At 43.9% G+C, this 17201-nt stretch overlaps 1 protein-coding gene across 1 annotated transcript in view; it reads left to right on the top strand.

Annotated features, from left to right (window-relative positions):
- The first annotated feature begins 2606 nt into the window (after positions 1-2606).
- The window catches only part of triob (trio Rho guanine nucleotide exchange factor b), a 63077-nt gene continuing 48482 nt past the window's right edge, over positions 2607-17201 (top strand). The window contains 8 exon segments of the mRNA XM_030781042.1: positions 2607-2893; positions 4076-4207; positions 4902-5132; positions 8708-8830; positions 9540-9731; positions 11559-11728; positions 12436-12610; positions 15885-16080. Of these exon segments, the coding sequence (XP_030636902.1) occupies positions 2729-2893; positions 4076-4207; positions 4902-5132; positions 8708-8830; positions 9540-9731; positions 11559-11728; positions 12436-12610; positions 15885-16080 (1384 nt within the window). The 5' untranslated portion in view covers positions 2607-2728.

A 17201-nucleotide genomic window follows, 5' to 3' on the forward strand; every position in this document is an offset into this window, starting at 1 on the left:
TGGATCAGATTTAATTGTGTTTAGAAGTATGCGTGTGTGTGTAAGTGTGCGCGCACGTGCGTGCGTGGTCTTGCCTGAGGATATGTCAGAGTTCATGACCATATGAGTTGGTATACTTGTGCCTTTGTGTGTGTGTGTGTGTGTGTGTGTGTGTGTGTGTGTGTGTGTGTGTGTGGTGCATCCGTGTGAGCGTGCCAGTGGATAAGTTTGAAAACTGCCCGACACGTGTACCGATCTGTGTCTGTTTCCAGTCTAATTTAATGCAACGTGGAGTTCTTGACAGGCGCATATCTGACAGCATACCCTGTATTGATCCCACTACCAAACCCCATGGCCTCTGGATACATTAGTTATGCCATGTGAGACTAGCCACATGCTAACTAGAGATCTGCAATGCACCAAACCTCTCAGATATCCACCTCATTATCTCCTCCAAAAGAGCTCGCCCTCTTTTTAAAAAAGTTCTCTCACTAAAAGGACAATCACCTTCAAGTTGAAGGCTCTAGGGAAAAATAAATAAAATAAAAGTTGGCTAATTGGATGGTGTTGAAAGCTTAGTTGCAGCTTAGTTTGTGCAACAGTGAGCCATGGTTGGAATCTTCAAATCAGAATATGCAGCGTGCATTCCATTTCGATCGTGATGCGTCAGAAAGGCCCTCGATGTTCATTCAGTGTTTTTTTAAGACCATTTTTACCATTTCAGAGTTTGTTTAAAGGGTTTTGGTGTCATAAACTGAGCTCAGACGAGGAAAGATGGATGACCGATAACTGAACTTCCATTTGGAATCTTCCTCTCGGCTTCAGTCACCCCGGCCCATTCAGTCACTCCACACACTCACACACACACACACACACACACACACACACACACACACAAATCTAATGAACACACTTGGGTTCACATCTGGACTTGCGGTCTGACCAGAGGCGCTCCTCCCAGTGAGGAGGAAGCCTTCCTGTGTGTGAGGTTAAGGAGGAGCAGCTGCACACACTAGAGTCCTCATCCTCTGTCTTTGAATGGTTGTCCAAAACATTCACGTTCCATATTTAACACAGGGCTGCGCACAATTAAAGTACGAGGAAGGCAGTGTGACACAATCACATCACTAACAAAAGCAACACCACACTAGTTCCTTTTACAAAACTTTACTATCCAAAAATGACATAGTAAGCTCAGGATAATTGTTTTTAATTAAAAGGTACACATTTAGAGCAGCTGCGTCATTTTGAGCTATCAGATAGATCAGAAGAGGAAAAGCAAGGGTAACGCAGACACGTGCATAGCGTAAATGCAAAGATGTCCCCAAACCCAAACCACATTCTTTGATCCACAACTCTGTGGCATCATGGGTTCTCACATTCAAGATATAAGAAATCTGGAAAAAAATGTTCTGAAGTTCTGAAATACATACTGAATACCTAAAAAGACTCTATATGATTTCAGTGGTTACCCTTTCATTAAATATAATTGTCATGTCGTTTGTATGTAATTTTATCATGAGGTCACTTTAACAGGACGAGACACCAGAAGAATAAGTATATTCTGTGCCATAGGAACACGGGTGAAAAGCACTGCTGTCGTGGTTGATTAATGACGGGTTTTCCCTCTGTTTTTCTATTTGTAGTAACAGTTGATCCCTCCTTGTTACTGAAATTTTGCAGTCCTTTTTTTTTCTCGTAGAAAGGAACAAACGGTCAGGATTAATGATGTTCTATCTGCTTTGTGACTCGTCGACCACTTATGTTTGTTCATTCAACAGAGACGTTTTGTTGCTAAGAGAAGACCGCATATGGCTGCCTTTACTGTTTTTGTTGGCTGCTGTCTGTTGTTCAAGAAAGAAAGAAAGAAAAAGAGAGAAGTCATTGCAGTACCACATAGTTTTGGATCCCTTTGTGAAAACAGGACAAGGACTCGGTGGTTGTTGCTGACTGGCCTTGTATTATTGGCGAAGACCTGCCTTGGGCAGTTTCAATGGATTATGACTGTCCTGTACCAGCATTTCTCTGCACAAACCACCATGGATCCTAAACCATCAAATTTCATATTGATTCATTTCGACTCTAGCTAAGCTATCTAGTTAACCCGTCTAGATACGGCTGACCTTTGATATGTTTATGATATCATCCTAACGGAAGGCGCCGTAATCAAGTGTAATTTGCCTAGTCACAGAGTTTGGAATATGTATTTGCACTCATGCAGCGTTACACAATATTATGTTTTGTTGTGTCTCTGTAGAACATATACAGTATGTCATTTCGTAAACAATAATCAGGGCGGTTTTACATCTGACAGCGTAATATATCTATCTAGCAATGGTGTAACGGAGGTTCGTGCTAGACCGTTCTGTTTGGAATTTGAAGGTTCAGAATGTATTGCGAATTTAACAAGTTTCCACCGAGCAACGGTTAAATTATGCCCACATTGCTCACGACGAATTACAGATTATGTTATCACTCCGGTCTTTGAATATTTTAAAACGGTACACGTGCCAGTGTATTTAACAAGCTGAAAGAGCTCGCGAGGCGAACATTATTTTTAAATTATTCTCCAACGGTCATTTACGCACCCAGCTAAATTTGCAGTTAGCGTTTCCAGTTTTTTCGTGATGTACTGAAAACGTACCTTCCTAGGTGTCTAATGTATCGCACACTCTTATAATCTAACTAATCAACAGTATGTTCTGTTCTTACCTCTTTGTAGAACGTGTATGTAAACATCAGTCGGATTATGTCTGTGGGGAACCGGCTGTTGGAGGCGGGTCACTATGCTGCCCAGCAGATCCAGCAGATCTCAGGTCAGTTGGAGCAGGAGTGGAAGGCCTTCGCTGCTGCTCTGGATGAGAGGAGCACCCTGCTGGAGATGTCCGCTGCTTTCCACCAAAAAGCTGACCAGGTTTGTCGATAACTGTTCTTCATTATTTGAGTTCAGGTAATCTAAACTAACCACCAGTTGTTTTCATATGCTAACGCAAACATACAGCAAAGATAAAACACTGAGCTTGTAGAGCAGTTGGACCTGTGACGGGTCTAATGTTTTTCACCTGAAACTTTGAAGGAAGTGTTAACTATAAAATGAACGATTTTTTTTACGTAGGCAACATTCTTACAATTGTAACTTACAATTATCATAACCTATATCAGAGGTGTCATCCCACTTTGGGGTTTGAATTTACAACCCTCTGGTCAATTTCATGACCACTACACCAACACCACCATCATCATCATCATTGCCAGTGCTCTGGGTTAAAATACTGGTCTTTAGCATGCTACGGAAAAGATGATGGGATAGAAGCCTGGATCTAGGTAACATGTGAAACACAAGCTGCATTGTAAGAAGTCTGGCTTGTGTTCTGTGAACATTTAGATGTAATTTCAGATGTATATTGTCATGCGTTTGGCTGTCTTTATTTTTCTGAGCACCTGGTTCTGTTAATTACTCTTAAGTTAATGCATAGCTCTGTGTCCTGCTTGTCCAGTTGTCCCTGAGTGGGGAGACCAGTGTCCTTCAATTAAAACATGTTCTCAGTGTTTTGAGTTTGGGAAACATTAGTGCAGACAGAAGACACAAAGGCATTTGTCTTTCTCTCATCCTCAGCGTCTCCATTATTTCCTTTGAACCGTAATTGCTTGTTGTCAACGTCATTATTACGCTGATACGTTCTTTGTTCTTTGTGAAATTTCGCTTCTCATTAGAACGGACCGAAGTAAGCGCCCATGCTTTCATGTAATTTATGAGCTTTGCCTTGGAGCTAAATTACACTTTATCATGTCTCTTTGTTCTTTGTCAGTATCAAAATGAGAAGAATGTTGTTGTGTCTCATGGTTGCTGGTGATATTAGCAGCTCTTATCTTTTACATTCTCATGGTCTGAGTTATTCATGTAGCTTCATGAATTTTCTGTGGTTGACCTACTGTTCACACTCGTATCAATGCTGAGATAGGACTGATAATTTAAAGATTTAACGCTGAAGCCCTAATAGAGGTTTCCAGACTTCCCAGAGGTATCTGTAACCATTACGACTAAAACCGTGGAGTGATGTTTGTAAGTGTTGTTTTGTGCCTGTGTTGGGTGCAGTATATGAGTAACGTGGAGCCGTGGTGTAAAGCATGTGGAGAAGGAGAGCTGCCTACAGAACTGCAGGACCTTGAGGACACAATCCACCATCACCAGGGCTTATATGAGCACGTCACTGCAGCCTACTCAGAGGTAACATTTTCTCCTCGCTGTCTCTCATGCTCTCTCTCTCTCTCTCTCTCTGTCTCTCTCTCTCTCTCTCTCTCTCTCTCTCTCTGTTTTTTTTTTCCTCCTCTCTTTTCCCCACTTTCTCTCTCCTTTTATAACTGTTTTTCTCATTCCCATACTTTAAATTCATCTGACAGCAGTTTTTTCATTCTTGTCCAGCACTTACAAAAACCTGACTTAAATTGTCAGCTCGACATTAATAAAGAGCATTTTAATGACTGGCCTTATAAAAACGAAATGTTCACGGTCTCCCTCGGACTAGAGACACATTATGCTACACTGGCTCCTTTCTTTGTCATGTCTGACCGCAGCATTTCACTGCCTCTCTGAATATTGTATCAAGAAATTAATTGACAAGCAGAAAATTGGTTCCTCCTAATTTCGCCATTTCAGCACTGATTAGACTGAAAATTTACACAGATGATAACACAGAGGATTAGCAACTTTTCAAAATGTCATGGAAATTCACGTCACAATTTTTTTAGGAAAGGAAAGAGCATTCGGTTTGCCTCACTTGTTATGTGGATAAGTTCTGCTCTGGATATTCTGTAATGAAGTGGGAAGAAGTGACTAAAACAATGGATCTCTCGCTCAAAACGAAACAAACAGACAAACAAATAAAAATACAACACATCATTTTATTTCTGCTCCTTGTTAGGTGAGCCAGGATGGCAAATCCCTATTGGACAAATTACAGCGACCTCTGACCCCAGGCAGTGCTGATTCGCTCACGGCTTCAGCCAATTACTCGAAGGCGGTGCATCACGTGCTGGACATCATCCATGAGGTCCTCCACCACCAGAGACAGTTGGAGAACATCTGGCAACACCGCAAGCTCCGCCTACACCAGCGCCTACAGCTGTGCGTCTTCCAACAGGATGTTCAGCAGGTGGGCCACACCCCAGATAAGCATATCAGCCAGTCAATGGCTTGGGTACAGATACAATAAGAGATGAGGTTACTGTTCTCCTCTGTTGAGTTTTGTTGACTAGACATGATTAAGGGCACATGGGCTGGGGATTGTGAGATAAGACTCACTTTTGGTGTGAAGTATGATGTCACAAGGGCATAAAAGTGTGACATCACCGTCAGTGTGAAGGGTGATTATGTCATAATATTCATGGCATTCATAGTTTTAGGAAGATGTGACACCATAATGCTTTCAAAAAGAGCAAGAATAGACTGCACAGTTCACCTAACAAGCTCATATGGAAATCAGACATGTACACAAGGGGAAACACTGCAGAATAAAACATAGAATCCATCATTTAGAATAGATTATTGGATGCTTGTCTACTCTGGGGATATGCCATTTTGATGAAAACGCATCTGGAAAGGGTAGGACACGACCTTATGTTCATGGATGACATCATAATGCACACAGAATCGCTGCTTGTCGTGTCATTAGATTTATCACGTAGCGTGAGACATGACTTAGGAGCGTTGGTCTGGAACAAATTTTAAATACACAATTTGACCAGATATTCCGCACCTGTGTAGCATGATGTTATTCTTATGTTCCCATTCTTAGCCAAGAACCCCGTTTCCTTTTCCTTTCCTATTGTCTGAATGTTTGTAGTGTAAGATGCAGAAGAACTCAAGATCCAAGTGTCATTGCCCGGGAGGCATCAAAATAATAAATATGAAGGAAAAGAAGTCACTTATCTCTCTGAAACAGCAGCTGGTCCACTTGGTTTAAGATGCGGTAGTAATTAGCAGGCTGAACGTTTTCAGCATCAAATCAGTTTCAGCAGCTCATGGGCTTTTCCAAAAGAAAATTGTCTTCTGCTTTAGAGCCGCAGATAGACCCAGTGATAGCTGCCGGGCCCCTTTCCATCAGAGTATCTTTTCTCTCTCTCTCTCTCTCTCTCTCTCTCTCTCTCTCTCTTTTTTGCTCTCTCACTCACTCACTCACTCACTCTCAGTCGCTCACTACCTCTGTCTCTCTCTCTCTCTCTCCCACTCTGCCTCTCTCCTTCACCCTCTTTCTCTCTCTCTCTCTCTCACTCTCTCTCTCTCTCTCTTTTTCGCTCTCTCACTCACTCACTTACTCACTCACGCTCAGTCGCTCACTACCTCTGTCTCTCTCTCTCTCTCTCCCACTCTGCCTCTCTCCTTCACCCTCTTTCTCTCTCTCTCTCTCTCACTCTCTCTCTCTCTCTCTCTCTCTTTTTCGCTCTCTCTCTCACTCACTCACTCACTCACTCTCAGTCGCTCACTACCTCTGTCTCTCTCTCTCTCTCTCCCACTCTGCCTCTCTCCTTCACCCTCTTTCTCTCTCTCTCTCTCTCTCTCTCTCTCTCTCTCTCTCTCTCTCTCTCTCTTTTTCGCTCTCTCACTCACTCACTCACTCACTCACTCTCAGTCGCTCACTACCTCTGTCTCTCTCTCTCTCTCTCCCACTCTGCCTCTCTCCTTCACCCTCTTTCTCTCTCTCTCTCTCTCTCTCTCTCTCTCCCGCTCTTGATCTCACACACATACAACCTCTCTCTCTCTCACTACCTCGCTCTATCTCTTTTCTTTCTCCCCATCCCTTTTCTCTTTTTCTGTATTTTTCACTTTACCAATTATCACCGTCCCTCTCCCCCTGCACATGGACTCGCTCAGCAGTGGTTGCCATGGCAATCCAATTGCGAAGTCTCATTATGTGTAGGGTATGCCCCATAAAACGATGCAGGCGGTGGAGACCTCTAAACCTCCAGACTGATCAAAACACACCACGTGACAGAGGGAGACTGAACATCTGCAAAACAAATGACTTCATTATGAGCGACTGCACACGCATGCACACATGAACATGCATGTACACACACACGCATGCACATACACACACGTACACATATACTTTAAGATGCAAAGGTCTGTGTTTTTCCTTTGTAGAAGCTTAGTTCAATATGTCTGTACTTACACGCACATTCACACTCACACACCAAAAAACAAAGACAAAACCCAAAACATTCAAACAGAAATGTATGCGCGCGCGCACGCACACACACACACACACACACACACAGAGAGAATAATAGCTGTGTGGCATGTTGATCCAGATCAGAGGTGTCAGTATAAAATATGTATGAGAACTGAGCTTGCTTGTCTTTTCATAGTTGTGTGTGGAGTCTGCTTAGCCTGGTAGGTAGGTAGGGAGGCAGGAAACCTTTCATTTCACCCTAATGACACAGCCCGTCTCAAACACGTTTTCCGCCCAACACTCCAAGTACTGACCTCCCCGTAAAAGTAAAATGCGAAAAAGAAGGATTCACGTCTAAAATATAAACAAGCACAGCAACGAACCTCCTCTTGTTTAGCACAAAAATTTATTTAAAATAGTGTGTTTGTGGAAAGCGGGATGTTCTAGTCTCAATTTGCTTTAGTCATAGCTGATGGATAACTGCTACACACATGAACAACACCTGCAAACTACACATGCGCTACCAAACTGAAGGTTCATTCCTCTCCAATAACTTCATATCCCTAAACAAGTGTTTACAAAGTGTGTGTGTGTGTGTGTGTGTGTGTGTGTGTGTGTGTGTGTGTGTGTGTGTGTGTGAGGTATACAGCCTGGTAACAGTGTGTTCTTGTTGGGGAAGTTCTTACGGCAGGGTGCAGAGAAGGGGGAGGCCGACAGGATTTCTCTCTCCCTTGATCTGCAGGATGACTTCAGCGTTTCAAATGTGTGTGTGTGTGTGCGTGTGTGTGTGTGTGTGTTAGTCAGAGTGGCTCTGTCGCAGTGGTGTTTGCGCTGCTCTAAAGTGCCCCCTTGTGGCCCTGTTAGTGAATGGAAGCTAAATTCAAACTGCGCACTGACTTTTTCCCCCTCCGTCTCTCTCTATTAGAGCATATAGTTATGTTAGGAATACACATGACTTACACTCAGTGTACACATTGTCATTGGGCTTTTTCATTTGTGATCCTTACGACAGTAATGGAGTTTACCTCAAATCCATTACAACATCCCTTTGACGCACTCATATGTTTTCAGCTTCCTTCAAAGGCCTCTCCAAGTAATTGAGAAAACTGGTGTATTTTTGACTTTTCCAAAGTTTTCTTGAGTCTTTTCGTCAACTTTTGTTCAAATTCGTGAGTAAATTTAGCAATGCATCTCAGAATATTTTAATAATTTCTTATAACCCCACTGAGATGCCTAGAGGCAGTCATATACCATTGGCAGTTGGATTGAACAAACTGCAGGAGTTTTACAGTCCAGAGGCTGCAGCAGTAGTCACGTATTTTAGTTCTGAGTGTCTCACTGTGACCTCTCAGGGTGTTAGTCATAAGGTTTAGCCTGTTAGCATCCACAACACCAACAGTAATCTCTGTATCTCAGAAGTTCTGGGAGAAGCTCTGGCAAAGGCTCTGCTCAGAGAAATTGCGGACTGGCCTCAGAACCTCAAAATACCTGTCAGATGCTCTTCTCTAAGCCTGAGAAGTGACCTTTTTCTGCTTGTCCCTCTCTCTCCCTCACAGGTTCTGGACTGGATTGAGAACCATGGTGAGGCATTTCTCAGTAAACACACGGGTGTGGGGAAGTCCCTGCATCGAGCCAGAGCCCTTCAGAAACGACACGAGGACTTTGAAGAAGTGGCCCAGGTGACGAACGAGAACTCTTTAATGACTCCTGTCTTTTGTTGTCATCCCCAAAGATCATCACTTATTGTTCACAGTCAAGCGCAGGAGTAATAACTCTACAGTTACGTAATGCATTCTCATGTCAGCCTCCCATGTATCACAGCTTGGCGTGATCGGGTTAGTCAGATCTGCCAATCTGTGTGTCCCAGTCAGAGAGATGGCTGATGATACCATGTCCCTTACAGAAAGTTCCTGCCATTTGTTAACCAATTAGAGTGTTCCTGCCATCACACGCTATTGGTTTTGTCTTCAGGAGTTTTCATTTCTTTCAGTATGGCAGTAAAATCTGGGATTGCACACACACTGTGAACAATAAGCAGTGAATTTGAGCAGCACACAACCACTGGGCACAGGAGGCGCACCCGTGGGCACAGGCACAGTGGGCACATCTGCGCTCCCGGGGGAGGGGGGGGGGCAGTTTGGGGTTAGGTGCCTTGCCGTGGATGTTTTTCCTGCCAGTTTCAGGGACTGAACCATCGACCGTCCAGTCACAAGCCCACCTCTCTAACCATGTGGCCACGGCTGCCCAGATGTTTTTCCTGTCTGTCTTGGGATTCGAACCAGCGAACTTTCGGTCCCAAGCCCGCTTCTCTAACCAGCCGGCATAATATCTCTTCCTGTTTTCTCTCTCTCTCTCTCTCTCTCTCTCTCTCTCTCTCTCGGGGAACAGAACACCTACACTAATGCGGATAAGTTGTTGGAGGCGGCGGAGCAGCTGGCTCAGACAGGGGAATGTGACCCAGAGGAGATCTATCAGGCGGCTCATCAGCTGGAGGATCGCATCCAAGACTTTGTGAGGCGTGTGGAGCAGCGCAAGGTCCTGCTGGACATGTCTGTGTCTTTCCACACGCACGGCAAAGAGGTACGACTGCAACACGTCTGACTTTGACTCTACAGACTACACAGAACTGAGGCAGTCAGGAGTCATTTCCCCAGCATAACACACAAACACATACACAAACACATACACACAAACACATACACATACACAAACACATACACACAAACACACGCACATAAACATACACATACACATACACACACACAAACACACACCTATAAACATACACATACACATACACATACACACACGAGTGGTGAGTGAAGTATTTTACTCTGAGCAGCTGTCATCATTGAGTAGCTCTGGGTCATGCTGTTGTTACTGCCTAATCTGCTGTGCTTTTGAGTGACTCTCTGTCACATTTTTAAGTTGACATTTCTGTGCCTGCTCAGAAGAGCATCTCTGTTTGATCTCCCTCTGAGCAATGTGAATGTTAAAACATGATCTTTTTACCCCTGATTTTTTTTTTTTTCCACACCACCAACTTCCTGTCAGAGGTTGTCAGGGGCAGTGTTCTTCTTAATACACTGCACCTTGACATACAGATATTATCTCATAACTGTTCCTGTTTTAAAAACAAAATGTTCTTGGCCTTTTTGGCTGATTTTTTTTTTAACATATTGCACATCAACTCTTTATGCTTCAAATCTGTCCCACTCCTACGCAGAAGAATGAAAAACGACTTCTGCTGAGCTGCACCGTGAGCAGTCCATGCTGTGGGAATGTTAGCGATTACATATTGTATACATTACTAAGCTCATAGGTAATCGACTAAAACAATGGCCCTGTGTAGTGTGCTCACATGGCAACATGTTGGCCATCTGTCTGCACGGCCACTCTCATTGAACAGCTTCCAGCTACAATGCACGTGGAACACATTAACCGTTTTGTGTTATGAAAAAAGACAGAGAACGAGAACTGGAGAGGAAGGTGGAGATTAATATAAAACCGACAATGTGGCGTGATAGTGCAGGCCAAGACTTGATGGTGCTTGTGACTTGTAATGCCCCAATACCAGTATGGTTCATTTGTCTGTCTCAGCATAGAGCTGACTGGTCAGAGGAAACCAGTGGCTAAAACCGGAGGCCTTGTCAAACGGACTGTCGCACTTCATTCTCATTGTCTTTTCTAACTCATGCAAGTAGTTTGTTTGTGCCTTTAAAGTCAGAAATTCCAGTGGATTGTGTTAAAGACCTTTGTTGTAGGGCACTCGGGTTGTGCAGTGAGGAGACAATAGCTCGCCACCACAGAGTCTTGACTTCAAATCCAGGTTTCTGTGGTGCTTCTGGCTTGGCCAGGCATCCATATGAACACAGTCAGCGCTGTTCGGTGTGTTGGGATGCTGGTAGAGCATTGAATCCCTGTTGTTGAAACAGCAGCTCCCATTGACTGGTCAGGGCTCCAGATTAACAGTGGGCAGATCTGAGAACCATAGCAGAAGCCTTCGTGCGCCTAACAGTTTACCAGAGATGCCCTCTACGGTCTAATGAAAAGAAGCTGTCAGCAACTCCATGTGTATTAGAGACATATGGACATTACGGACCATTAATTTGGGTTAAAAAAGAGGGAAAAAAACCCATTTTTTTCTTGTTTAGCAAGGAACCAGCAGTGTGTCCAGGTTCTTGTGTGATACTGTTGATGTTGGTCCACAGTCCACATGCAGATCCACTGAGACAGAAATGTCTCTGATTAGCCAGTTTTCTGCAAAACAGTGTCATTTATTTCGCCAAGATTTGCAATGCCTGCCCATCCAGTTGCACCGTTTTCACACGACTGATGGCCATTTCATCAGGTCGAGCTGCTGAGCCCCTTGAGTCTTGATTGGTTTCATGTCATCATGTCATACAGCTGTGGACGTGGTTGGAGGAGCTACAGAAGGAGCTGTTGGATGACGTGTATGCAGAGTCTGTGGAGGCGGTGCAGGAACTCATCAAACGGTTCGGCCAGCAGCAGCAAACCACGCTGCAGGTCACCGTCAACGTCATCAAAGAAGGAGAGGACCTCATCCAGCAGCTCAGGTACCGAGAGCACAACACCCAGACCCTCAGAGACACAACAGTTACACGCAGATGCTCAATACCAGGCTCATTCCTAACCTCGTCAATGCTTTTGTGTAATGTCTGACTCAGCTTTAATAAGCCAATTTTGATTTTGTTGAATCAAGTGTGTTAGAGCTCAAATGTTCTAACCAACGATGCCCTAGAGCTGTAGACAAAAGATGCTGATTCAAAGCATTGATCTAGGCAACTGCACGGTGTTTTTGAGTACTGTGCGCTTCAAAATACCCAAACTGGAGAGGTTACCAAAAAAAGAAAAAGCAAATGGGACAGTGCTTTTGACTCTCTCTACTGACAGAGCAGCTATAATGGCCTGCGTTTTTGCTAATAGTGCAAAGCTATGATGTTTCTAAATGATATGATTCATCTTCATATCAGTAAAGCCCCATCTGTAAGTCCTACGTGGCCTCATCAGGCCTGAAAAAAGATCTAGACAAGCACATTACCTCAGAGATCCATTAAGGGCTTGTCCTCTAATCCCGCACTTGTGAATTTCGTAGTGGTCTTATTCCAGGTTAACCTAATGAAGGCGCTTCTCTGCTAGGCTGACCATGATTTCTCTGTCAAATGTGTTTTTTTTTGTGTGTGTGCGTGTGTGTGTGTGTGTGTGTTTGTTATTTTTTAATCAGAGACTACTCAAAAACCTTATCTCTTGGTCCATTTTGCAGAGATTCTGCCATCTCCAGTAACAAGGCCCCTCACAACAGCTCGATGGCTCACATTGAGAGTGTCCTGCAGCAGCTGGACGAGGCCCAGGCCCAGATGGAGGAGCTGTTTCAAGAAAGAAAGCTCAAACTCGAGCTCTTCCTGCAGCTTCGCATTTTCGAGCGTGACGCCATCGACGTGAGTCTGCACTTTTTTCCCCTCCACCTGTCTGTCCTGTCTCTCCCTTTCTCACAGGTGTCGCATGTACAGTAATGAATGGGGCTTGGACGATTAAGACGTCATGGCCCTTAGCAACAGCTGTTTGTTTTTGTTTTTTTTTTTTTTAGTTAGTTAATGAAGTTAATTCTGCCATAACTGTTGCAAACCCTCCCTTTTGAAAGAATTACACACATATCAAGCAGACATTACATATACTGTTTCATTAAACATACAAAAAAAAAAAAATACTTGCTTTTTAGAGGGACCCGGGCTCAGGGCTTTTTTTTTCACAGCCTCTAACAGTCTTTAATGAAACGGTCTTTCCCTAATGGAAGCAATCATTACTCTTCCACCAGTTACTCATGTCATATTTGTCTCTTCACCTTCCTTTTCATGAGTGGTGTTAGAATATGACCCTGGGGCTGACTAACGCTGTGATGTGTAACTAAAGACCGTGTTCTTCACCTTAGTACCGCTCTGTCCGCAAATGTACTGTTACCTGTCTGAGTCTGTCCGGGCTTTGAAGTGAATGGGCCTGAGGACAGGAGAACTCAGCCGTGATTGCTTTCCCTAAACAAGACCGATCCGTCCTTGACCGAGCCCCACGAGGCCGACTGCACGAATGGCACTGACGTCTGTGACGTGAATGACTTTTCGGCTTTTTGGGAAAGAGGTGATGAACCGCTGAGCATGTGTATCGGAGAACTTGTAACAGAGGAGCATTTCCCATAATCCTTCAGAATGACTGAAGGGCTTTGTCTCTGGTTATGGTGTGAAAATGAGTCATGCTCCTCTAAGGCTGGTTTTATAACAGATGGAGAGAAAGGGCGGGCAGACCTTTCACTTTTATGGTGCTGTAGACTTGACTGGGTTTAATGCCAAGTTTTATTTCTTCATAATGTCTTTAAAAAAGAAAGTCGGTTAGTGAAAGGATCTGTTATGCTCTTAACTAGGCGTAGAAATTAACTCCATTGTTTCATTAACTGCTGTAAAGTCTCTGTTTGAATACTTTCAGACTGAATTGATATTTTGACAGGACATGGAAAGAACTTAAATAAAAACCTGGCTAGATGGATGATAAATTGCCATTAGACATAGTCATGATAAAACGTGAGAAACACTGGCATTATATGTTGGATGTATTGGACGTTCACTTATAAACCCCGTACATTTAGAACCTCTTGATCCAGTTATGAATAACCTCAGAGTGTCTTGCCAAAATACTTTTAGATTAATACTTAGGTAATCAGAGCTGGAGTTAAACCCAACCCATAAAACAAGCCAGTCTCAACCTGAGTACCACTCTCTGTCTGGGGAGCATGCTCTTGTTCTGAGACTCTGAGAGCATAATAACAACAAGAACCAGAAGAAGAAGAAAGAAGATGCAGATCCACTTTTTGAAACTCCCAGTAAAATGAAAACAAAGAAATAAGACAGCAAATATATTTAGAGATTTAAAAACTTAAAGACCAAAACAATAATGGTCTCATAATGTTACATGCAGACAAACAATTTTTTGTTACTGAAACAATAACAGACTTGGAGCTGTAAAAGGGTCAGTGCTATGGAATTATCTCTTGAACTCTTAGATGATGAGAGATTTGTGAATAATTAATAAAGATGTATTTTGCCGCGCTGAATGAGGAAAGGTAGCGACAGTTTGTCATCACTGGGCGTGTCCGTGCTGTCAGTCATGACGGCATGGCGCCAGAGGATTGTACAACAGGGCTTTGTTTTTCCCAAAACGCCTTACACTCTTTCAGGCACATGCCTCCTCTCTCTCCCTCTCTCTCTTACTCACTCTCTCACTCACTCACTCACTCACTCTCTCACTCACTCACTCACTCTCGTGGAGGAAAGCGGAGGATTACTTTCCTAAAATGAGGTTTAAAGAAGAACCTCTCCCCTGTTCCTCCAGTTGATTCCGTCAGGCAGTGTAGAGGACAAGATGATTGTTTCCTGCAGATCCGGGTGGTTGTTCGGGATACAGTCAGTGCTCAGGGTCTTGACAGGTAAAATGACTTTTGAGTGAAGGAATGTACTGGATGTGTTGAAACGGTGCCTGGAAGCCTTACCTGTTCTACGTCATTCGTAAGTGTCCAAAGATGCATTCAACCCGACATATGTTGTTCTATGAGCTTATCCTACGGATAATTACTTTAAGTTATTGTCCCCCAGGCTCAGGCGCACTGGGCAGAGTTGATTTACTATCAGTTCAGAGTGAAATAAATGTTTAGTTTTTAAATGTGTCAGAAACAGTGAAAGTTACTCCTTTTTTTTTTCTTCCAAAGTTTTGGCCGCCTGCCCTGCGATTCATTTTTTTTCCCCCTCCAACTTATTTTTACTCTTGTTGTCACAGCAGCTGATTTGGCACAAGTTATTTCGCTGTGGTTTCTTAGAGAAACTTTTAGATGAAACTTCAAGGAATTTGTGAGACAGTTGCTTTGACTCCAATCGGTGATGCAGAATTCTCTCAATTTCACACTCGTAATTAGTTTCTGTTGTCATTATCTTCCACAAACGGCACTTTGTCCATTCATAAGACAGATCTAAATGAATATCATTCAGTCATTTAATACAAGATCATAAGATAAAAACCCCAGTCAGAGCACTGTCTGTGAGAGGCACACGGTGTTCTGTAGTAATAGGGCTAATGGTGTAATAATGTAATAGCTGTGTTTAGTGATGTGTGGGAGAACAGATTTGCCCTGCAGAACTGTGGCCGTTGATCATTGCTCAGCAGGTGTCAGCACAGACTGACTGAGTTTAAAACACTGTCTTTATGTCTGTAAAACTGACCCCCCCCCCCCCCCCCCCCCCCCCCCCCCGCCTGCTGTCTGAGCTCAGATCGCTTTCCTACTGCGTCTGTGTCTCTAAAGAGCAGACACACACTCTGACATGTCACACTGCTTCCAGTCCCTTGCTAGCGTCTCTTACAAGCGACTGTTGGCATTTTTGTAAACATTCAATAAGTAATCGCCTTTAGTTGCGGAGAAATCCCTCAGATGGAGTCTGTGGGCTGTTCTGGGTCACAGATGAATAAAATGTTCTTCTGCTCAGCGCTTCTTGGGGGGGGGGGGGGGGGGAAGAAAAAAAGAATGCATTAGCTCAGGTCAAACGCTCTGTCTAGATAGCACACAGCACTCTGCTGAGAAAAAGCTTAATCCTGGACTTAACTGGTAGATGTTTTGGAAGTGTGAGACTGTATGTGTGTGTGTGTTTTCTGAATCGCCTTTCTCTCTCTCTGTCGTAGATCATCTCAGATTTGGAGTCCTGGAATGAGGAGCTGTCCCAGCAGATGAGTGAGTTTGATACAGAGGATCTGACCCTGGCTGAGCAGAGACTACAACACCATGCAGATAAAGCTCTGACCATGAACAACCTCACCTTCGACGTCATCCACCAGGGACAGGAGCTGCTGCAGTACGTCACTGAGGTGCAGGCGTCTGGTGAGTGTGGCCACACAGAGACACACACACGCACACGCACACACAAAAACCACACACACACAAAAACCACGCACACATTTAGCTTCATCCACTAGGGCCAGAGGTGACTGAAGTATGCATCACTAAGGTGCAGGCATCCAGTGAGTATACACCTGTGTGTATGCAAGCACTAACACACACACACACACACACACACACGGGCATAAACAGACTTTATGAGCATGTGATGAAGTCTTTAAAGGAAACTCGAACACAAAGAAATTTACACATTTTAACTGACATGTCAAAATGATGGATGAAGAAGGCTTTTGTGTTTAGACCAAATGAAACCAGAATGCTTGTAATCATGCTAGAGATCAAACACATACTCCAGCTCAGCTGAGGGGCCAGTGTTAGAGATTCACTTAACATTGCTGTAGGCCCAGCAAGGACATACAGGGCTGATCTCAGATCAGCTGTTAGAGGAGATCCAGTTTCTCTTACTACTGTGCTGGATGCAAAGTTAATAGTCCCTAGAATGACTGCCTAGCCATCAGAGCTCTGTGTGTGTGTGTGTGTGTGTGTGTGTGTGTAGCCGTTTTCACATATGCACTACGGACTATAACTGCAGAATCAAGTACGCATTATGTCCGAAGTTGCCCTTTCACACATGCAGCACACAGCAGCAGACAGTCCGAGTCAAACGCGTTCACACATACACGAAATACTCCGTTTGGTTTAGGCGTGGGGCGGCGCCTGGGTAGAGCGTGCAGGAGGCAGGACATGACGCAAAAAGTACTCTGCGAAAATCGCAGTGTTTTGTTCACAACAAATTGAAAAAAGCGGACACGGCCGCTGACTCCTGTCTGACGATTTCGGCATCAGCTGTTATCGTCGTTTCTCCAGTTAGACATTTTCGTTGGCGTCTTCATGTAAATGACCCTTCTTCTTCACTATCGGATGTTTGCATTCTTCTGGTTTGGTGGCAGTTGTATGTTAGAAACGGCATCAACACGGCCACTTGCTCGCTGTGCATACTCCAGAGTATAATCTGCTCTATTCACACATGGACCCAAACGAACAGAAAACGGAGTTTGTACTAGGGGGCTGGTAGAATAAAGTCTGTTTAGAATCCGAGTCGA

This window comes from Chanos chanos, chromosome 8 (genome assembly GCF_902362185.1).
Source record: "Chanos chanos chromosome 8, fChaCha1.1, whole genome shotgun sequence".
Taxonomy (NCBI): domain Eukaryota; kingdom Metazoa; phylum Chordata; class Actinopteri; order Gonorynchiformes; family Chanidae; genus Chanos; species Chanos chanos.